At 39.5% G+C, this 24,594-nt stretch overlaps 1 protein-coding gene across 2 annotated transcripts; it reads left to right on the plus strand.

Moving 5' to 3' along the window:
* Positions 1-711: 711 nt before the first annotated feature.
* LOC137890704 (protein FAM163A-like) lies at positions 712-24,379 on the plus strand. Of its 2 annotated transcripts, XM_068734881.1 has the most exons (5): positions 712-1,145; positions 20,422-20,520; positions 20,638-20,659; positions 21,262-21,376; positions 21,997-24,379. In XM_068734881.1, exons 4-5 carry the CDS (start codon positions 21,284-21,286, stop codon positions 22,393-22,395), a joined length of 492 nt encoding a protein of 163 aa, XP_068590982.1. In that variant the 5' UTR covers positions 712-1,145; positions 20,422-20,520; positions 20,638-20,659; positions 21,262-21,283; the 3' UTR covers positions 22,396-24,379. The 2 variants fall into 2 exon arrangements, with proteins under 2 accessions (XP_068590982.1, XP_068590984.1); XM_068734883.1 differs by lacking the exon at positions 712-1,145 and having other exon boundaries at positions 20,314-20,520.
* Positions 24,380-24,594: the final 215 nt, after the last annotated feature.

The raw sequence follows: 24,594 nt of genomic DNA on the forward strand, positions 1-24,594 counted from the left end.
GTCTGTCTGGTCTACCAGGCCTTCCCTCTCTGTCGATATTTGCGTTGACTTGGTTGCAACAGTAAGTAGATTAAGGGCCAGATGATTGAGGGCAAATCAATTACTGTAGCTCAGTGATCTGTGTTTGGGGAAGGGGGGCGGCTTTCTTTCAGCCTTTTTTTCAATGGGAACATCCTGAACAAACCATCATATCCAGGTTATCAGCCTTATGGATACTTACGTGTCTGTAGATCAATAGTGACTTAATCACCTGTAATCACTTCATTGAAGATTGCCATCACTGTAATGGTATATACTCTTAGTTTGTAATATTCAGGTAATTTTTTTGATATTGTATATTTTTCCCGTTAATATTATCATGTAAATGTTTTAATAATACTCGTAAGTAGGTCGTAATGTACTTTATGATTTGGTACTTTGTTTGTGGTCTTACATAGTAATATTTTAGGCATAGATAACTGAAGTGGAACAATGAGTGTCAAACATGGCTGCAGCCATCTATCTTTTTGATATTTCCTCTAATAACGACCTTATGTTTCCACATGTTTTTATAGTATCTCGCTGAAATGTACCATATCAGGTCCTTTTACCGGGGCGGTAGTGTGATTCGGGGCGGCTCCTCTCCTCCCACCGCCTCCTCCCAGTCCGCCCAGCGGCCAACTCCGTCATTTCGCCTCCTCGTCCATCACTTGTTGGATGTGTCCGTTTGAATTTCTGTGATTTCAAGCTTCCTGATGGTTATTTTACCCTCTCGGAGTCCAGAGAAGACCGCTGCTGTGTGCGAACGTTAATGCGTTACATGCGCGTAAAAAGTGCTGAAGCATTGTCCTCGTCCTTACCTGTTTGCTTGCTCCGCTTGCGTACCGTGACTATGCTCCGTTTTTCGGTGGCTGCTGGTCGTGGCCGTCTCTGCAGCCGTCCCTCTGACCTTTAGTCTGCTGGTCCCACAGCGGGAGTGCGGGGTTTTCCTGGCGGCGTTGTGCGCTCTGGACTCCGGCTCATCCTTGGAGAAGTTCCGCCGCAGTCCCGTGCACAGCGCGTCCCTGCTCTCCTCCTTTACTGCGATAAGGATGCTCGTGGCTTTACACGGTCAAACTCCACAGGATTAGCCTGAGTTGAACAACCGGACCATGTAACCAGATCAGGTATGTGCAGTGATGAAAAGGGAGATGGTGGTCACGTTTTTATGTTTGTTATATAATAAATTGGCTCTGGATTTAAATGCCAGAGGTGGCAGATACTTTTCAGACTCGGACCTTTTGATGTGATGGTTTCGCTCCCATTAAGTTGCAGTGGTGGAAATGTAAAGGTTCACATTGCCAAGCAGAGATCGTTGTGACTTCAATTCAATTCAACGTGAAATGTGCCTTTTAAGGCTGCCAGAGGAGAAGAAGTGACTGTGGAGCAGCTCAGCAGGAGCTGGAGTCGTGGGGGTTTTGCCATTTTGCTGCTGCTGTGATCTTCTTTCACTCTGGTTCAGTCTGGTCTGGATGGCCTGCTGCTGCTGGAATTTGGTTTTAAAAGTCTGCATCATTTCTAATTGAAAAGAGGAAGAGCAAAGTAAGCTAGTGACTGTGACGGATAGGAGTCGACTTAGGTCACCAGTATTTAAATGATAATCAATCATGAAGCATTTTGGACAGAAAGGGGGCACAGGTGAAGGTCCTGAGTTGAGCAAAGCACTCACACTGCTGAGGTTCAATTCCTACTGAGGCTACTCCTGTTAAAAGGTCGATTGAAAGTGCTTCACTATATTGTACACCTAATACCTCTGAATTGCTTTGTATAGGATGTTATCTATAAAAAAAGATAATTAATGGGGGCATAGTAACTAAACAAGCAGAGACATTTACCAGTCATTTCAGACAGATATAAAACTCTAAAATTAATTTTTTTGTATCATTTGAAATTCACCAAATCTCCTGTCCCACTTTACAATAACGTTCTGTCAACATATCACCCAGCAGTTACTGTTTAAATTATACAAATACTGTGACTACTTGTATTTACTAGTTGACTGTTAACAAGATGCTGTTTTTATATATACAGTAGAAATCCTGCAATAGATAAAAGAAAAATATCTATTAGTGTATCTCTAATCCTGAGGTTTTTATTTTGATAATTAGATTTAAAAAAACGTGTTTAAAACCTGTGTTGTAATCTAGCTGCCTGTGTTTCTGCATCAGCTTGTTTCTGTCTGATATGTTCACAACAAACATACAAACAAAACGTCTGCTGCCGTGTACCTTCCCTCCGTGCACATGGCAGCTATACTTGAAGAGTATTGATCTTCCATCAGCTGACCCATTTCTCACAGAGGAAGCTACAGTAAATACAGCTTGACTAAATAACTCTAGAGCAGCCTCTCTGTATCCCTCTGTTTCCACCTCGCCCCAAACACACACACACACACACACACACACACACTCGCATGCACACACTTTTCATAATTCCTCCACCTCCAGTGGCTTTGATACAACAGGAAGTGGGCTGATTTCCCAGAGGAGTCTGCAGTCAGGGTTTGTCACAGCTAACACAGCAGCAACAGACAGAATGTATTTAATACACAGGTTGTATAATGGTGTGCTGTGCCAACAGTTCAAAGCAGGGGGATTACAACTAGCTGTGAGCAACATTTACTCTGCCAAAGTTGTTCTGTACCAGCCGCTGGGAAACTAAATATTTGATTGACCTAAGTTAATTTAAGTAACCGTTAACCCAAGCTGCCTCATTAACCCCGGCAAATCCTCATGGCTCAGGATTTTTACGTTTTCGCTTCAGTTGAAGAAATACTGGGATGTTTTGACCTTGTTTGAACCGAGGAAACCTCTTCAAAAGACAAGTTGGACAAACTCATTGCCTGGTGTTGTGATTTCAGCCAAAAGCAGCTCTATTTTAGTCACACACATCCTCACTAGCCTGCAGATGTTGTATGTTATGAAGCACTATAAAAGTTGCCACTACGATCCTGCAATCCTAATTGCTGTCCTTATGCAGACACTGAGAACTGGCCTTATGTAACCGTCTGTATCTTAAAAGTTTTATGGTCTTCATGGCTAGATGTTCCTCCAACATTTTGAAGTATCTGAGTTATGGTTGTGCAACTAAAAAATACATCAAAGAACCTCAAATTGAAAAGTGAGGCTGGCTGGTCAAAAGGAAGACTTCTTAGTCTGACCCACAATCTTACATCATGTCCACAAAAGATTGGCATGAACATGTGAGGGTTAGTGGGCTTTGTTTGTGACAGAAATCATACTATAATTAAAATAAGAGTCCCAGCATCATCCGCTCTTGGTTGTGTAGAGCCATTTTAAAATCAAAATAGAGACACTGTTACTGTAGGAAAGTCATAGTTTTAGTCTCTCTTGCTTTCTGGAGGCGGACTACTGTACTCAGCCTACCTTTAGGCTGTAAAGTCATGTCTTGCTTCCTCCTGCTGGCACTCCACTTAATGTATTTTCTGGAACAACATGCATGGAAAAGTGTTTTTAAGATGTGTGTGTGTGTGTGTGTGTGTGTGTGTGTGTGTGTGTGTGTATGTGTGTTTGTTGGTTTGAGGTTGGGGTAGCTACCCAGGGAAAGTGTTTCCGTGTGTCAGGAGTGGTGCGTGAATTATTTAAAAGCCCTCAAGGTTTTTCTTGCTGCTGGATCGGTATTTCTTGCCATGCAGTCGCGAGTTGAGAGTACTGTAGTTACACTTTAAAGGTGAGACGAGCTGTGTCCAAATTGCACTGCCGCATTAGAAAGATGAGGAAACTTAACTCCTGGGCCTGCCTCCAGCTGTCAGTCACACCAGCACGAGCTATAATTGTATAAGCGATTTGAATCTCCAGATGACGGCTGGTTTTTGGCAGACAGAAAGATAACTTAACATCCACTTTTACCCACGAATGTGCTAATCAAAGAATGAGGGATTCACCCTGCACATAACAATTTAGCATTCTCTGGCTGAGTCTGGCAGATTGCCATATGACAATGACACCAAAATGATATGTTGGTATGTGTGGCTCTTGATACAGCTTTAAACTACTGGACATTGCACACAATGGTTACCTTCTTACTTGGTTTATTGTTACGTCAAGGGTAATTAATTAACACTGTGACTATAAAACTATAATGGGCCACAACACAAGCCATCACCAGCATCAGGTGGGCCTGAGCAGGTTTTATTTGTTTTTCGTTGCTTATCTGATTTGGATCCCGGCTTGTGACTCTTACTGTGTTGTTGTGCAAAGGGATGTGCGGCGTGTGGATGTGAGCGCAGCTCTGAAGCGCAGCCAGGCTGGGTGAGGATGAGGCCAGTGAGAGGAAGGCTAGTTGGCAGAGCCGGAGGCCTCTGGAGCAGAAATGCTGTTATCTGCTAACGCTGCTCTACTGCTGCTGGCTGCTGTATCTGTGGTGACTCATCAAAAACACACACATGCAGACAAACACACTTATACAGATACTTCCTGAGTTAATCAGACTGACAAACGTAAGTGTGCACAGCCCTAAAATGACACAATGTTCTTTGACATATACATACTCTCACACAGTTAGATATGTGCCTTGAGGCATACACACAGACAAAAACAATCCTCTGAATTCTTACAAAGACACGCATGGACATTGACAAACACAAACATATACCTTATACACACACTCTTTGTGTTTTGGTACTTTAAGCCAGAGTGACATTTCCTCTACATCAATAGTCACTTAAAATATTGTGAAATTACTTTACTTGATAAAACATGATTTTGTGCAAAAACACAATGTGGAAATCTTCTTTTGCCCTAATTGTTAGAGGACAAAATTCTTCCCTCATAGTAAAATCAGGGTACTCCTTAGTGGGAATTGAACTAGAGATATTTAAGCTTAAGATCCATATCTACTCCTGTCCACCCCTCTCGCCTAAACCTTTCCCGCTGAGAAAACACTCCTCTCTCACTGTTCATGTATAGACCTCCTTTTTTTAAATCCTAAAGCATCTTTCATACAATTTCAGCCCTTTTGTCGCCACTACCCACCAGCTCCCCAATTTTTTTATTATTCATAGTATTTTTAGATGTAAAACTGTTCATTTAGCAGTCTTTTTCTGATTCTCATATCCAGAGCAAGCTGCAATACAGTCCCTAGAATGAAATGAAATGAATGAGGAAAAAAGGTTGGGGGTTACACGACCCAGATAATATTCCCTGTGACCTGAGGTGAACATTTTGCTAAAATGTATATTCTGTATAAATAAACTAAGTCACAAAGCAAGATTTAAGAGATAAGGTATATTTTTTCATTTAAAAATTAAACAACATAATCATGTGATAATATTGAACATAGTCTGGCCATAATCTTTTTTAATTTTGTTGGCCAATTGAATGCTTTTCACATGCTTCATTAGGTATTTCAGAGAGGTCACCAGGCACAGTAAACTTGAGATCTTTAATTCAGAATACAACACTGTGAAGCCACGGGAAACAGGTCAAGCGTTTACTCGGAACAAAAGTTGTGTGGCTAAATAATAGAAAATATTTTGATTATGCACATATCTTTAAAAGCTCTGTGAGATTTGTTAAATTACCTCATGAGTTTTACTGACAGTGGGTTATTGCATTAACAAATATGAAAAACCCCTAACTAATGCAGAGAGGTGAGAGGAGTACTGGAAGCGTTTCCCCTTCTGTGTCTACCTGACTGTTAGCAGGATGGCACTGTGGATTCAGTTACCGTCCTGTCAGCTGAAGGGCACAGGTTCAGTGTTTTTTGCACGGCCATGTGCTGAAATGGCCTTGAGTATGAGCAGCACTCTCAAATTCACACCTACTCATTCAGGCTGACTGCAAAGCGTGTGGTGTTCAGGACGGATTATTACAAATTTATCCATTTTGACAGTTGTGGGAAAGGCGATAGAGTTGAAGAAGACTTGACTGCTAGTGTGATGGCTTTCTTTTGAGAGACTGTTCAAGGTGGCCATGTTTTATATTCACAGTGCAACTTCATGTTTTACATCATTCAGGATAGGATTGGAAATGTAAAAAATGGAAATACAGTCACGTTTGTTTGATCCCAAGACCTTGGAGCAGAAGCAGTAAGAAGCTGCACTACTTTAGTTGTTAGTGTCATATATTTTGAATAATGCTTCAAAGTTAACCACCATCAGTGATATATTTTTTAGAGAAGGAATGAACTGTGAAAATCCACTTGTGAAAATGTTGGTCCCACACATCAGTCCACAGACAAATGGCTAATTGTAAGGTTGATGGTTGAATTCCTCATGGCTAAACAAGGACATCTACAGGTCCCTAGAGAAAGCTTGGATTTTAATGAACCCTAACTTTTACTGCTGCTTTTCTGCTCCTAAGCAAGGCACCTCAGCAGCCATGCCTTCAGCCTGCTGGCTCTGCCATCTGTGGTTGTGCTCCCTCACTTTATTAACTGTCACGGATAAAATGCCCATGTGAATGTATGCTAATGTAATATTCGTGGTACATTACTCCCTCAAAGATAGAAGCTGGACCATTTCTTCTCCTTTTATGAGACTGCCGTGCTGACCAGCAGAATGGAGGTACAGCAGTTACAAATTCCCCGGCTGACTTATACTGGGTGTGTGTTCAATGATGTTGCTCTGCTGCCAAGTGTGAAAGAGAAGCTGGCATATCGCAGGACAGCAGAGAAGGAGCTGAGCAGCTATAATGAAACCTCTGCAAACCTCGTAAAGCAGACGGACGTAGAGCTGTTTGCATGTTTAACATCAGTTCCCTTTTCCTGCTCGAGTTATTCACTTAAAATCTGTCTGAACTGGGCATAAATTAACTAGAAAATCAATTTGATCTTTCCAGTTTGAAGTGCAAACAAGTCAGTGGCTAATTAGATAGAATTCAAAGCCAGTGGCAGTTTGTTGGTTCAGATTGTTTTTTAAAAGAGTAACTTCATACCAGGCTGAAAAGCTGAATTTCACTTCCCTCTCTGGAAATGTGCTCTGTTGCACCTGCAACCAACCCCAAAAGCAATATCACAGCGAGTCAGCAAATTGCACGTCAATATTAAAAATTTGAATTCTTAGTATTGTTCTTAATATTATTATTCATTCCAGTTGTGCATAATGAACACTAGTGCAATGAAGCTCAGCATTTACACTTGTTTTAATAACATACTTCTTTAGCACCATCCATAGGAGATCCTTTACAGTTTTGCACACTTGAAATAACAGGTATGCAGAGTTGGGTGTGGGTTCATTATTGTGAAAACAACAATGGCAACAAAGGATGTGATTGTGTGACGGTGCAAAACATACATTTTTGGTGAAATACACAGAAAGTAAATAATCGTGTTGCCCTTGGTTTGAAAGGTTTCAATGCGAAATATCGCGTATATTTTGTATCTTTGTTCCGTTTCATCCCCGGTGTGAAAAGGCCTTTAGAGTTCACCTGAACATCACTGCACCAAGGTGAGAACTTAACCCACTAGCGACGACAAGTATTCCAGTTACTCTTTATCAAACTGCAGTTGTGACTGTACCTCTGTCTGCATGTTCATAATGTGACTGACCCAAACCTGTCCAGGGTGTTTCCATCCTTGTACCCAAAGCATGGTGGGAGAGAGACCCAGTGGATACAGACAATAGCAATGAGTTGACTGTTGTTTTATGATTGATTATGTTCCAAGTGTTCCAAGGACAATTATAAAAACAGATAGTTCAATGACACTATCCGTTTTCACTTTTAATGTCTGTGGGTCTGCCCTTGAACCTCATTATATTATGTTATTCTTAATGTTTATATGAATTGTTTCCACTGTTGCAACAAGCCGGGCCGGATAAAAGCTTTCAGCGAGATTATGTTTAGCTGAAAGCGATACAATCATATATACACATATATCTCACATTGTGTTTCTGTTGTGTTTCTGTTGTGTGCTATTCTCATTCATTGGGTTGTTTACAACAGCAATGGTTCTGGATTTTTTTTTTTACACTATTCAATTAGCATTTTAGTGAAAAGGATGTACAGGACAGTTTAAACCCAATTCAGCACAAAATTCTCCTAACAGTTTTATGGCATGGTAAAAAAAAACATAATAATATACAGTTAATAGATACAGTATATAGGCCCTGTTTGAACAAAACAGTTGTGGACAACCGCTGGTACAGCTTTACCTTCTATGTTTGCTGTGCATTGCTGCAGACTTTTCCTGTGAAAACGGGCTGGGCTCCATGCTCATTTCTAACACCATCCTGCTCTACTTTTGTTCGGGTCCACACATTCAAACCTGGGAGATCACAATCTACAACTGTGGGCTCCAGCAATAGCGTTTGCGTCAGTAGAATGCCTTACCTTAGGGCAGTTTAAACAGCTTTTGTTACATTATAGGAGGGTTTTGGCCATTTAACTTTGACAGTCAGTCCAGAGTTTCTGTCAGGTGTTGTGACAGGCTCCTCATCAGATTGAATCATTACTGTTTTTAAGGGAACCGTGTTGGGGCAAAATCTCCTTCATGCATTAGTTTATGCTCTCTGATGCAGGCTTTGTGCCTGATGTGGTTTTTAAGGGACTCAACAGAAAGCCCCCCACTCATTGATGTGATTTGAGCTGATGGATTTTGAGAAAATGTGAAATAATTATACATTTTGTGTCATGTGTGTTATGTGATCCCTCTCTGTTACCAACAGCCATTTATTTATTAGGATAAAAAACAATGTAGTCTAATTAGTTAAAAGTTAAAGCAAGGTGAATAATATAAAGGTATATATGAGAAATAAATGGCAGCAAAGTTTAGGGTAGATGTGTCTAAAATATTGGCAATGAATCTTTTAAGTATTAAAAGCATTCTCTGTCTACCTTTTATTTATTCGTTATGCACAAAGCATCTTCAAATGCTTGAGCAGTGGCAGCAGTAGCCATAGAGTAATAGTAATACTAGTAGTTTTGATTTTAGAAGTTGTAGTCACAGTAGTAGAAGTATTGGCAGCAGCAGAAATCGTGGTTGTTACAGTGATAAATAGGGCTGACCTCGACCAATGACATTCTTAGTTGGCGAACACAAGATTTTGTCGACTAATCGATTAGTTGATTTAATTGACAGATTGGTAAACTTTCTCCATAAAGAATCACAGAACAGCAGAAAAGTGTTCGTTAGTTTTGTAGAAATAAGTAATTCAGCATGAAAAAACATTTCAAAAACTCCTAATCGACAAAAGAAATTTTAGTTGACTAAGACCAAAATCAATAGCCCGAATGGTAAAAGAGCAGTAGAACCACAGAGTAGAAGTCACCCATAGCCATCCCACTGGCCTGGATATCTGGGTCTTTATTGAAAGAGAGGAAGTTGAATTTGGCATGTGTATAAAATTAGAGAAGGACCTTGAGTAATGAATCTTACGCTTGCCATGCGAGTGACGGTATTCACCACATCTTGAGTCACAGTGAGTGTGTAGAAAGGCTGAATCAGGAGCTGGCAGGCTGGAGTACAGTAGCCTGGAGAGCTGCATAGTGGAATAATGTACACCAGTTATAAATCTGCCAGCAGCGTATACAGCATCACAACATGGTCCAGATTGGACGGAGGAAAAGACTGAAACTGTGTTCCAACTCTCTGTCGTCCCATCTCCCTCCATCTTTCACGGGGACGAAGCCGTTTTACCGCCTGTATTGATCATGTGCTTTTATAGGGCCAAGAGGATCATTCTGGGGAGTGGTTCTTCACATTCATTGCAGCCTTCGCCCCAAGTGACCTTGAGCAAAATCAAGTAATTGAACTAAAATGTTCAGTGTCATCAATCTCTAACCACTGGGCCGTAACTGCTGCGACAGCTTAAGAGCGAAGATGGGATAACGGTTGGTTGAGCTCCTGTAGGTCCCTCAGTACATGAACAGGGCTTTCAGAGTAATGTGTAAGTGTTTGCGTGAAGTTAATGTACTTATTAGTGGTGCAACGGATCATAAAACTCCCGGTTCGGATTGTATCACGGATCAGAGTCACGGATCGGATCAAAGATCAGATCAGCACAAAAGAAAAAAGTGAGCAAATATAACTTTTAGAGATTCCTGGTCATGTATTTTTGCCTGGTCTACAAGGCTCCATCCGTCCCCAAAATGATTTCAACTGCTCTGAAATCAGTGTAAACCAAGTTTTAATGATGTATTATTAGCTACTATGGGTATTTTTAATTGGCCATAATTCCTTCTCTAATATCTATGTTGTTCTTAAACATTTCCTTCAAACAACTGGATTTATTCAAGTTTATCACCAACACTACGTTTTTTCGAGATTACATGTGAACACATGAAAATTTACCTTCGCACAATTCTCATATTCACTGAACAGAGCCTGAACGCATCATAATGTAACTTAACGTAACCTTCCTTTTTGGCCGTTAGCAGTGCTGCCATGGTAACTAACTATCCTCCTGTCAATTTATTCAGGGATGGTTGTGTAATTAATCCACAGTTCACATGCGTGCCGAACCGTGAGGGAGGACCCGTATGGATCACGGATCGACAGTGGTCAGTTACACCACTAGCACTTATCATTTGGAGCATTTCTACATCAAAAACATGTCGTCGAAGATAGTGACGCACAGTGGCTTAAAGATCCAGAAGGTTAGAATCGTTCCTTTGAGGTTTCATCTTTTTCATTTTGTTTGCTTGTACAGAATGTTTCACACTCATTGAATAAAAATGACTGGTAACCCTTATATTAAGGTCCTTGTTATAAGCGTTAGTTAATAGGTAATAGGGCCCTTACAAGTCCTTATAGCAATAAAGCTTTAATTAACGTTTTTAAGCAGTCTATAAACTGTAAACAAGTTTCTTATAAGTGTTTATACATGTCTTATAATCTAACAACAAATGTGTTTATGTTGCTATTATTAACACTTATATAGTAATACATATATAATAATAATTAACACAATGCTAATAATTATCTTCTATAAGGACTTATAATCGCCTTATTACCTATTAACGCTTTTACAAGGATCAAATATAAAGTGTTACCATATTTTCTACAAAGTATGTGACTAAGTGCAAAACTGAAATAAAACTACAGTGTTAACAGTTGATGGCACATGCCTCAAAGAAGAAAGGGTCTGTATTTGTGCACATATTGAGTTCATGAAATATTTATACATTCGGTGGTTCCTCCTTTTTCTTTGTTATTATTGATCCATCACAGCTAACCAAAAGCTACACAATAGACAGTATTTAATTTAATTGGTAATAATGGACAGAATGCAAGTATGCATACATATGTCATATTACTACTTACTTGTAAAATAACAGAACACACACTTTCTTATATGTACATTGCATATGGAGAAGGGTATCAATAGTATACATGTTGTCAGCAATGTAGATAAACTCTTGTATGCTCTTTTGGAGATTTAGAACTGGAGCTAGAAGCCGTATCCTGTTTCCTTAAATCCTATTTTTGAGATGGTTTAACCTAAGTGGAAAAATGCATTTTTTACCGCCAAAAGTAGTCTGCCGTCCATGTCACTCTCAACAGTGTTAACAAGCCATATGGGGCTACTATTGAGCTTCTTAACAGCGAGCCAATCCCCCAAATCCCTCACTAATACACTTTGGCACTTTGGTTTATTTTCAAATGTGTGTAGGAAGAAGGAACAGGCATCCGGCAGTGTTTCACCAATGTTTCCCCATCAAGAACAACACACACACTGCATTTCTAAAGCAATAATCCACTCAGAAACCTGCCATACAGCTCAATCAACCAGGCCTCACAATATTATAGATTCATTGGGTTTAACAACATGGACAAAATTACATACAGACTGTAGGTAGTGCTTCCAGTAACATCACTTCAGCACCAAGGACAGCTCACATTCATTACAGTAGAGTAAATCACCTGATGTTTTTCAGCTAGTCATATTTTTACAGTTAGAGCTGCACTGCAACCACCAAACATGAGATGTTTACAATCTGCGTTTTTCACCTTACAAAATTAACTCAAATAAAATGATCCAAAATCCTGTGATTTAATTTTGAGCTTTCGCTGTGTGAAGTTTCCCAATGCAGCTTTAACAGATTAGGGTCTTTTTGTTTTGACATTTTCCCCATGATTCTACTTTTTTACGGTGAGTAATCTTCATTAAAACAAATGCCCCCTAAATTGTGTTTACTTTAGACCCACGCATGAAAACAAACAAACATGCAAACACACACACAGACGCCCACGCTCGGCCGCAACAGGGACGACAGAGAGAGGAAACAGATAGAAGGAAAGCCTTTGGAACGTCAGATAACAGGATTAGACTAATTACATTTCAACTGTGACCATGAATCCCATTTGGATGTGGGACCTGTTTTTCTCTCTGTTTACAACAGCAGCCATAGAGCTTCGATGACAAAATGGTGTTTTTCCAAAATAATAATGTGTGCTGAAATTTTGTATGAATTATTGCCTGAGTAGATTGGCTTTGGGTCTGAGCTGCTGCTGCTGCTGCTGCTGAGACCAACTCCTGAAGTTGTCAGCAATTGAAAAGAGTTTAGTAAGATTCTCAACACAGTCCTGAGTTTATTGGCTTGGATTGGCATTGATGGAGGTAAGATTGTCAGTCTTCCACTTACCTCAGCCATATCTTTTGGGGACTGAGGTGAAATTAACCTTGTAGAGGCATCCCTCAATATTCACGTCTGTCATTGTGGTGTGACAAGGCCGATGACTGACAGCGAGCTGTTCCCACAACTGATATGACACACATACTGAGAACTGGGCTGCCTTTGGTCTTTGCTTCCAGTTTTAGTTTTAGTTCTTTAAGCTATTGACAAAATTCTTTTCTGAATAACAGTGAGATGAGAAACAGGTCACACAGTTGTTGAATCATTTTAATTTCATATTGTTAGCATCTGATTTAACCAGTGGTATGTTTTCACCAATAAGTGGTGAGTCAGTGTCATCGTCTTAATACTCCTATAGCGACTAATCTGGTACCTGGTTTATTCTCATTACACTGAGTATTAGTAAGAAATTACATATATTTATTACTGAAAATGTGATATTTTGGAGATTTCTTGGCAGTTACAGGTTAGGGACACCTTTCTTTGGTGAAAACCGTGCATCTCCCAACATGTCAACTGTAAAACAAGTCTTACATTAAGCTTGACTACGATGCATTTTTTTAGGATCCAGATGGTTAAAAGGGGATTTACAGACAGAAAGTAAATTTAATAACCCTTCATCTGAAATTACAAAATTGCAAAAAACCTCAGATGATGTCACACATTTTTGTGAACATTTGATGGATGAGCAAGCAGGTTGATGTCTTGCTCAAACTTAATTTGTTTGGCAGGACAAACTGGGGGGATCGAACCTGTGTCATTTATGTCAAGCATGGATTATGTTTTTAGTGTGTTTGGGGGAGGAGAGACTGACACTGGCCACCTGCTGGTCTGAGCAATATAATATCCAAAGATTCAATCTTGTAAAAATCCTCCAGGGCAGTCAAGGTCCTTCAGCTTTTCCTGTAGACTGATGGCAGAGAGACTCCAGAGGGAGCACTCCATCAGAGAAAGAGGGGGAGAGGGAGGTCGCTCAAGAGATATTCTCATTACTCTGATTTACCAAAAACAATATATGGGAAACCTCAAGTTTTACATCATTATCCTACACATTTCATATATTATTTATCCTACAAATAAGAATAATTTACAAGACAAAGTATAGCAATAATGGAAGTGGAAGCAATGGGGCACCAACAAGCTGATAAAACCCACAAAATATGAAAGACCAATGATTGCAGTTGTAAAAAACTTTAAACATCAACATTGTCTAGTGTAGTGCAATGCACCGTGACATGATCTAAATCAGTGGTTCTCAACTGGTCTGGCTGCGGGAACCACCATCACCTGTTACTGACAAGCCGCGACCCAAATTTTCAACTTCTCAAATGTATTTAATGAAAAGATGGTGCAGTTTGAGCCTGAGCTGAAAATGTCCTCTGCAGTCGTAGTAGTAGGGAGCTCTCTTGTGCAGAGAAATTGTTCCTGTCAGTCCCCGTCCCACACATGTTTCACGTAAACGAGTAAAACTGCTTTGATTGTTACATTGTAATGCAAAATGACCACTTGCCTTATATCGAGCTGTGGTCTGTTGTTTGATGTCATCCGACATGTCTTCAATTCTCCTACTTATAGCGTCATTTGACAGAGGTATAGTTTTCAGTTTATCCGCTGCGGATTGATCCAACAAATGCTGCTTCAGTTTTGACGGCTTCATGCTTTCTTGTGCCAGAACCTCGCTGGACAAAACACACTGAGGTTTTTTCCCTCTTTTGTCCTCAATGTAAGAAAATCCACATCTCATGTAGTCGGTGTTGTACTTGCGTTTTGCTCAATTAGCATATGAACAAAAACTTTGTGGGTGTTCTTCTATACTGTGAAATGGCGGGTGTGTATTAGCATTACAAAGCATTAACGCCAAATACTGTTAAGGAGTGTGAATAACTCCGCTGCATAAAAAAAAAATCCCCTTCAAAATTAACAAAATTAAAGCATAAGATTTTTATTTATTTTTTAATTTTTTCAGGCAACGGTCCGCGACCCACTGAAAATGGGTCCGCGACCCACCAGTTGAGAATCACTGATCTAAATAATGTAGTGTGTCGAAGACGGCAGCTGAGCCAGATCTGGGTCGGTCTGAGGTGGGCTGGTTGCTGCCGGAGGCCTCGCTGCAATCTGAGCTGAAGGAGTTCCTGGTGAACCTGCAGGATTTCGACTGATTTTGTGCGGAATTCGACCCAGTGGCACAGATAACAAGCATTAAGAATAACTATAAAGAAATAGCTAATCTTTTTGCTGATCTCATTCAAATATGTAGGTCATAGAGGCATCAGTATTGCATTGAGATGGTTTCATAACCAGTTAATAGTGCCTCATATTACCTTTAAGAGTAACAGGGTACATTTTTTTCTGTCAATCTACTACTCCTTAATGCACCTTTGAGATGGTTTTCCAACCACCATTTAAACTCAAAGGAGACGAATTAGCTTGCTAGCTAGCTATCTAGACAGCCGCTGAATGAGTAGCTTTATGTTTCATCCAAGCACTCTGTCACAGCATAGGAAATCACTTTTCTATCGCCAGATAAGTGACTGTCCAGCTCATTTTCTGTAACCAGAAAGCATGGTGGAATTATCTAGCTAGCTAACTAACTAGCCAGCCGAAGCTGCAACTTTAAGTTACGCCCCCTTCATGTTATGCCCCTTTCTTGTAGTCTGCAGACAGACCCCTCTCGAGCTCAGTTTTGGGTCCAGTTCTATAACTTGACAAATGGATGCAGAAAGAAACTAAACCAAAACATATCTTACTTCTAGTCTTTGTCCCTAGGCGTCCTTTTGAGGTTGGTAACCAATCAAACCACAAAAGAAAATCTATTATCTGGACACATACAAGAACATGTGTATCTGCAAAGACATCATCCACGCTTGCTGTCATTTTTGTGTTGCTATTTTTTAAGGATGTATCTAGGTAGTTATGTAGGAAATGGTTTTTCAATTCATATTAAAACTCTAATTGGTCTAATTCTTTCTTCACCTGAGGAAATAGTCGTCAATTAGCACAACAGTAAAATAAGACATGTGATCAATGATTTAGGAAGCAGACAACTTCAAAGTAATTATAAAGGAAAAAACAAACCAACAAAAAGAGCCAGTTAAACAGATTTTTTTAAGCTGCAAATTGTGGTTTATTATATGATTTAAAAAAAAAATGTAATAACAAAATAAATACAGATAAAAAAGATAATGTATGGCATACCAAAATTTCACACAACATGCTGTCAGTTTAGTGTAACAAGATGTAATATAAAGTATAACCATTAGCAGACACCAGCATTATTTACAGCCGCAGGATACACATAAGCCAGCCAAGATGACTGACAGGTGTCAAAGTGGGAATTTGAACATTGATGGTGGGATAGAAAAATATATTTCTGCCTCAGGCTAAAATGTTGCAGATTCCTCTAAAGAAAAATAACGGCTTTCCCAAAACTAAAATGTGCTGAGCACCAGATTGCAGGGCAGCTCCAACTCACAACAAAGTGACACACAGAATGGATTTTGTGAGGATTTCATCATCCACGGGGTACAATTCAACTGAGACACACCTATAGTTTTTATATTATTATGCTTGCAAATTTGACGGATAAATCTATGGACTTATTGCTCGTTAAGTGTATTTTTGACAGCTGTCTGTCTGTTTCACAGGACCTAAAAAACCCCACCATGAAACGGCTAAAAGTTCCTATTGGTGTCTGTTCTAATAGATGTTTTATTAGGATGTCCTGATTTATTTGGTAATGCATGAGTACATGATTGCCTCAGTGAGTTCTGCATGCAGTATGTGTGTGTGAGAGAGTCTTATCAGTATACAGGGCTCTTCAGGCGGTATTGGGGATTGAAGGCCACTCTAATCTGGACCCAATGGTGACTGATCCAGCTCTCTTTCTGTCTGTGCTTAGCATGAGTGTTTGCATGTGAGTGTGTGTGTGTGTGTGTGTGTGTGTGTGTGTGTGTGTGTGTGTGTGTGTGTGTGTGTGTGTGTGTGTGTACGTGTGCAGATGCAGATATCTCATTTCTCTCTGTAGTTTGTCAGACAAAGTGAACTCAAATTAATCCCACCAACAAGTTTGTCTGAAAGTGCTTGCAGAGCAACATGCAAACAGGGAGAAAAACAAATCTGTTATTTCGTGTTTGAGTAAAGGATGACGTGGTGACAGCGGTGACTCCGTTTCCATTTCCTCCATGCAGTACAAGTCTTGGTGCTGGCATTAATTATGAAAAATGGTTTGGTATACTGAATCTAGATTGCATGCACTGGAGAGAGTTATGATGAACGATGTTAAGAGGAGTCTGTCAGCTGCCATCCCGTTTGGTCTCCACAAATAATTGAAGGCTAGTGTACTTTCTGACAGAAACATGGTTTATGAGCTCGGTTTAGACGGCAGCCTCTCGGAGCAAGACCGCCTTCTTTTCTTCTCCTCAGAGTCTGGCAGCACTTCCAGCTCAGTGTCTTTTAATGAAGAAACCCATTCAAAATCTCATAACACTGGGACATATCAGTTTGAGATGCTCAACACGTCTCAGGAGCTATTGTGTGATGCAGTTTGGTCCTTTAGTTTTTTGCTGACGTCAACCTGCCTCATCTGCTTCTGCTGCTGTTAGTTCCTGTATCCATATTGTATATCATTTTGTGTTTGGACTAACGTATGAAATTAAGTCACTCTTAAATGCTTTTAAATACAACATGCACACTAACATTGATCCATTTTGGGTGTGTCTTGACAATGGACACAATAAATCACAATCAATTACAATGAACAGGGAAAAGACAAACAGCTGAGAAACAAAAACATGACACTAAATATAATTTTTGTTAAGAGCAAATATCATTCAGAGCAGTAATATAGCAGCAAACAACTATATGCTATGTGAAGATACAGTGGAGTAATGAGGATGAAGTCTCCCTCCCTTTGTGTGTGTTGTTATCTGAATTTCTCCTCGCTTTGTTGAAATAGACGGGCCGGCCGCGCATGCTTTTAGTGCATGTATGTGCATGTAAGCGTGCCCCACTGGTTAGCTCAGCAGCTGCTCTGCACTGCTTTCATATGGTTACAGCTGACAAACGCTGTCCCGACCGACGACGTTGTCGCAGAAGCATAGCACTCACACCCCGGTTCCCCCTCAAGTAAACACTGTTAGCTCTGCTAGCACCTTTGCCATTTGTTAGCGCGATTAGCTGTGAGCTGCGTCGCCATGTTCAGAGCCATTGAGAGGTAACTCTCCTATTTTGCACTTAAGTTTAGTTGCTGTCTGAAATATTTATTGTTTCAAAAAATTGTAATTATTGGAAATGTTGTCGGAACAACATACAAGTCAAAAATCAGGACGATTGAATGTTTTTTATTCAGTGACCTAACTTACTGTAATGTCAGCCAGACCTATTGGAACGGCTGCACTGTTTTGTCATTGTAGCCAAAGTTCAAATTGCAGGTCATGTGATGCCCCTATTATCCCAAAAAGACTTTTATTCCCAATGCACAATCAATGCAAAAGGATTAAGAAAAAAGTGAGCACACTGGACCTCTGTTGTTGCTTGTTCCTCATATCTGGTAGTGGTTTGTGGCTACATTAGCTACTAATAGCATTACATACAAGTGTCAAACTGATCTGTCGGTGGTCAATATGCATTGTGGGTAATGTGGCACCAAGAGGAAGAAAGGGTGAGGATATCTCTGGCTCTGCTGCATTGATTTTGATACACTCCGAATATATTTTTATACACTCCGAATATATAAAGACATGCCAAATTCATGATTGGGGTGGAGGGCATTTAAATGAAAGGAAAAGAAGAATGACGAATGAGGGGGAAAAAGGATAGAGAAAATAAGAATGTATGCATGTCAGGAAGGAGGAAATGCATGCATACTGCTGCAATGGTAGTGCATAGTGAATTTGTGGAGTACTCTTTCAATGAATCCTGTTGGACTGCCAAAAAGTCACAGTTGTTCTATTTGTAATTGCCACCAGGGCACAGATGTGAAGAGGTTTTCTCACTATGCATCTCATTTATACTGCAAATCCAAAACAGCCCAATGCAGAGTCAAGTGCTCTGAATGAGTCTCTTACATAGAATTAATTTCTATATTTTACTTATTTCCACCATCTTGCGCTTAAGGGCTGGGCAATATTTCTATCACGATGTCTTCAATAAATAAATATCAATAAATAAATAGTCTATATGCAATAACCACATTGTTTTGTATACACTACTCCTGTGCAAATTATATACTTGACAAATGAAAAGTACTTTCTCATACAAGTAAGTACTGTAATATTTTCTGAGAAATTTGAGTAAGTATGTGTTTGTTAATATAAATCTAAGCAACATAGATCTGAATCATAATATAACAATATATGATTTCATCACAATATAATTCCCTTGAAAAATGATAAATTATCATATTGAATGATCGCCAAGCCCTATCATTAAGTGGTTTGGCTTCTAATGAGTGTTGTGTTTGTACTGCACTTGTGAGAGATAATCACAGTTACAGTTCTTGGTCAGTACCACTGAGCGAAGGTTTAGTTGCTTTGCTTTTCTCTGAGCTTCTTACTGTGGTGATCTGGTGAGAAGACCAGTAGATGCAACCATCTCAATAGTAAGGTGGCTGGATCTCACTACACTTAACTAAAATTAAATATGGACCTCTTTGACACTTTGCACAATGATGGACGTGATGACATATTTCATCTATCACATCACAAAAAACGGACAAACTGCTCACATGAAACCATAGCATACACAAACACAAACACACTTTAGTCAATCGAGACATCAAAAAGCAGGAATCATATGTGACAGGCTGAGAAATTAGCTCTGTGTGGAAAAAAGTTAATGCATGTGTCAACATCCATACACATCCGTACCCGTAGTGCTACTTAATGAATTCCTTCCTTTCCTAATTTCCTCCTTCCTGACATGCATACATTCTTATTTTCTCTAACCTTTTTTCCCTTCATTCGTCATTCTTCTTTTCCTTTCATTTAAATGCCCTCCACCCCAATCATGAATTTGGCATGTCTTTATCAGCAGTAATAGATTTCACTTCACCTAGACAAGCCTCAGCGTGCAGATTAAAACCCCTCAACAACAGAGCCCCTTGCCTCTAAATCACTTTTACTGCTCTGCTATACTGTAATGCTGCATGCATGTGATTGTGTGTATTTGGTTGTGGATGAGTTAGAGTGATATTGCTCAAGAATATGCACATCTGAGGATTGGGGGACTTTGATGTTTTCATTAATGATTCTCAGTTTCTTTCCTCTTTGTCTGACAGCAGTGATGTGACCTATGAGTTTTGTTTCACTGATTATTTGTAGCAAAACTAGAACGAGTAAAACCGTGCGCGCTAATAGAAAGAATGCAAGTTTAAGTCACTTGTTGTGATTGTGTCAGAGAAAAGTTCTTTCAACTCTGTGATATTTTTTTTAAGCTGTGGCGCAGTAATACATTGAGTTGCTATTGGTATTTGCAGGGGCACAAAATACTGATTTACATTGCATCACAACAGGTGTTGCTATTATTTTGTCCAACCTCTGTATGTATGTAATGCAACATTAGTTTGTGTTTGGGTGCAATGGTGAATGTTTACACCCTGTGTATGTATTATGTATTATAATCAGGACTTTCCCCTTTTCCTTCTTTTCCTCCCTTTATGACTCTTTTTACTTCTTTCCTAATGTCCTTACTTCCTTTCTTCCTTCTTCTTTATTTCTAGTCATCCCAAGACATTATCTAGTGCCAGAAGGCGTACTGTATGTTTGTGTCTGTGAGAGATATTTTACTGTTCTCTCTGTGCCACCTTGTGGAGAAAAAAGGTGTAAAGCTTCTTCAATTGAACTGTTTCCCATTTCTTCCTATTGCTCAGATGTTCATACAGTGTGGCTATCCAGCAGTGTGACCTCTCACCTTTTACCTCTGATTTGTCTTCTCTACACCCTTACAACCTTACAAACACTCTTCTGATGTAAGTCAGTCAGTGTGTCAGTCTGTCTGTCTGTCTGTCTGTCTGTCTGTCTGTTCGTCCGATCGATCTATGACATTTAATATAACTACCACTGTTACTGTATTTCTCTGCTTTCAGGTGTTAAGTAACTTTGCTGAACGTGAGTACACCAACTATAAACACAACCAGGTTTACCCAATAAAACTTATGCCATGGGGCAATTTCATTTAAATTTTGTTCTGTTAATCTAAATGGCATACTGAATGTGCAGAATGTGCTTCATATGTGAATATTATTTGACTTGTTTTCAGTTACATTAACTTAAAAACTGATTTAAAAATAAATAACTATAAAGTCCCCTATATGTGTATATTTAGACAAGATTAACATAATGTGGTCATTTCCGCTGCACAAAAAACAGTTGAAGTTTGGTTATCAAGGTATTAAAGGATGTAAATAAACAGTAAATGAAGTTTAGAATAGTAAAAAAGATACATTCAGTTCTCTTTATGATGGCAGTCCATATCTATCATAATGCATGCTTGTATTTAAGTCATTTACACTTTGCATGTTTTGTACCTAATTCCCCCTGCATAATTACAGAATGACATTTTGAGTTTGCTCTAGTAAAGTACTTACATAGAAAGAATATTCCATCTGTGTTTACAGTGATGGTGACCTTTGCCTGATTTGATTAAACTTCACATTTGCTGTGCAGTGGGAGGCTCTTGTTAATAATGTCACTTCCTGTGCCTGTGTCAGAGTTTGATGGAGAGCTGGTCGGATGACAGCTGGAACTGTTGTCATAACCGGGGGAATACTGGCCACAGTGATACTTCTGTGTATCATAGCTGTGCTCTGTTACTGTAGACTCCAGGTACGTCTCATTAAGTGTGTGTTTTTTAAACATGTTTAAATCCCACTTCAATGTTAAACCTTCTGCCACATTGTATTATCACATCACCTTACAGGAGACTGTGGGAAAATTTCAAATCGTCATCAAATATATGAAAATAATCGTGTAATACTTGCAGCAAGAAATGTTACTTATTTCATATTTTCAGAAATTGTATTTTGAATATTTGGTAAGAAAGTATAGTTCACAGTACTTTAGACAGTTTAGATCATTTCATATTGGCTTTGGCTTATTAAACTAAAAACCTCTTTAATAAGCCTTTTTTTAAACAACAGCTTTTGCCTTTCTCAGTGCAGCTTGTCTATTTCTAGGAATAGTGAAGAAGTGGGCTCCACTATCTTTAAAAAAAAAAGACTGAGTTAAACTAGACACCAATTTTGTATCAAGAAACATTCTTGGAGCATGTTGATTATATTGGATAAATTGCATTGCATCTCATTCTATTTGCATTTCTGAACTCGTTTTGAAAAAATAAGATAGCAAATAATAATAAACTCAAAGTTGTAGAATTGTAGACTGAAATGCAGCCAGTTTGTTACAAATCTGTCTTGAAAATGTAATGCCCTTCACTCTGTCTGCAGTACTACTGCTGTAAGAAGAATGGGTCTGATAGCGGTTCCGTCTCTCAGCAACACTTTGCGTGCAACGCCTGCAGTGTCTCTGGCCTGGACGGGTCGATCGTCACCCCGCTGTCTATGTCACCACCAGAGCCGCCCGGATCCTCCGACTCCACCAAACCCACAGGGGGGCAACGCAGTTACTGCCCCACCTGTTCACCCTATGACTCGCCCTTCTACATTCGTACCACTGATGAAATGCGCAACGGTGGTGAGCGCATCACCTACATGCCCACACACTATGAGAACCAGGCGCTGGCGATGCCGCTGCCCACTGTCCGAGGCTCCCTGCTGAGGGAGACCCAGAGAGGCCGGCCTCCCGATTTCTACACCAACACCCGAGCCATCAGCACCGAGGTGTGACCATCCTAAAAAAAAACAACACCACCCATACACACACACACACACACACACACACACACACACACACACACACACACACACACACACACACACACACACACACACCCCTCTCTTCACCTAGACACACACACCACCATCACCACCACTAAAAAGACCACAGACATACTTTAGACACCTGCTGCAGCTGCCAGTGAGAATCTACTGGATAAAGGCCCACTGTTTGTGGAGGTTATCACATTTATTTAGGGTTTGGGAGATTGTCCAAGACAACTGCTGAAGACTAAAGTCTGTGATAGCTCCTCACTTTATACCCTTGAATTTTAAGTTTTGATGTTCACGAAGATAGTAATTCTGTAATTTACGGTAGATAAAACTGTAGGTTTCCTGTAAGAAAATGTCTCTTTGTGCTCCCACATGAAGGATATGGTTGTAAACTTGTAAACTGTCTGTTACTGTGTATTTAATGACTGAGGGCTATCTTAGACCATTTATGATTTTCCCCTGCTACACATCTTCCTAATGACAAAAAGTAAATATGAAGCAATTTTGTCTTGATAAGCAGAATGGAGACCAAAATTAATTTTGAAAAAGTTACATGAAGGAAAAGTCAACATCCTCTCTGCAGTTTTCTGCATCTCTAGAAGCATGCTTGAATTACAGGAAAGGTGGAGGAGGGCGGACGACTGGTGCTTTCTCTATGCAAGCTGTCTGGCAAACTACTGCAGTTCTTCATCTCGAGTCATCTCCTTTCGGCTGTTTTTCTCTTTATTGGAGGAATATTGGAAGCACGGTGCACACCCATCAAGATATGATGCACATGTAGATATAAGTATATAAAACTGGATCATGGATACAGTAGTTCTCTTGGGTTGCCAGATCCACACTGAACCCCCAATTTGTCCCCTAAGGTGTAAGCCTGTGAACAAGCAAGGACGCCTGAGCCCTTGAACGCAACAGTAGCAATCTTGAAACGAACTGAGTGAATTTCTCTTTTGACAGTGATGCAAAAAGTTTGATGTGTAATTATGAACCAGAAAGCAATGAATGCTCACCTCCTGATCCCATTGTATTCTTGATGAAAAAGAGATGCACCCTAGGATTTCAACATGATGTATTTTGATTGAGGGAGTGTGATTTACTAGTTTGTGCTATTTTATCTACGCACTCCTCCTATACTCCCGTACTACTCTCATGTTGAATCTTTGAAATGCAAATAATCAAGTTATTTATTTTCATGTTTTTGTTTTCATATTGTGAGGAAGCTAGAATTTATGTGACTGAAAACTGTTTCACAGTGCTCATTTTCTACATAACACTTACCCAGCATTGCGTGACATACATTATAATATTTCTTGTGATATTTGTATTTATATTTATGTGTACTGCAACAATCAGTGAGGCTGAATGAGCAATGCAAGAAACCTTGAGGACTTGCATGGTGTGATAACGTTGGCTGATTTTGCAAGATTTTATGACAGGCCTAGTATCATTCAAGCATTAAACAACAGTGCATATAACATAATTAGAATTCATTGATCAGCAGCTACCTCACTTATTTCTCAATTACTTTTTCTTTAAGGTTAAGTAGATGCCAACTGCAGTGCCATTACACTATATATCTTAAAACACCTTTAGACCATTTTACACCAGAATTGTGTTTTGTCTTCTTCTTCTCTGGATAAAGGGGCAAATAAATGTACAGAGGACTGGTAAAATGAAAGTTCATCACTAAAGGTTGAAAGGTTTGATTTTTGGAAAATGTCTGAAATGTCTGGAATTTCTGACTAGGATTCGGTGAAATAGAAGCAGTTGTTGTTCACAACCACAAATAAGGATACATAGTTATCATTCATTTATTTAGGCATTGTATTAACTATATTTTTATTACCTACTTAACCTGTTATCTTTGAAAAAAGAGAAAAAAAGATTTTTAGAAATATGGTTAAAACTGATATTGTACCTGATGAATACAGAAACAGTAATATTTGACAGTGTTAACTTTTGAATTAAAGATTTGTAACTGCTTGAAATGCCTATTTGTGTGATGATTGACAATACCACACACACACACACACACACACACACACACACACACACACACACACACACACACACACACACACACACACACACACACACAGTAGGGGAGAGTGGGGTAAGCAGTGCCAATTTTTTACTTAAAGTGCCCTTAAAGCAAGG

Source organism: Cebidichthys violaceus, unplaced genomic scaffold (genome assembly GCF_023349555.1).
Source record: "Cebidichthys violaceus isolate CVI_PGR_0920_01 unplaced genomic scaffold, fCebVio1.0.p SCAF_68, whole genome shotgun sequence".
Lineage (NCBI taxonomy): Eukaryota > Metazoa > Chordata > Actinopteri > Perciformes > Stichaeidae > Cebidichthys > Cebidichthys violaceus.

What these genes read in the sequence shown, in the direction of transcription:
- LOC137890704 (XM_068734881.1), top strand. Translation starts at nt 21,284, where the DNA reads ATGACAGCTGGAACTGTTGTCATAACCGGGGGAATACTGGCCACAGTG. An exon ending in TCTGTTACTGTAGACTCCAG is followed by an intron (nt 21,377 to 21,996) that starts GTACGTCTCATT and finishes CTCTGTCTGCAG; the next exon opens with TACTACTGCTGTAAGAAGAA.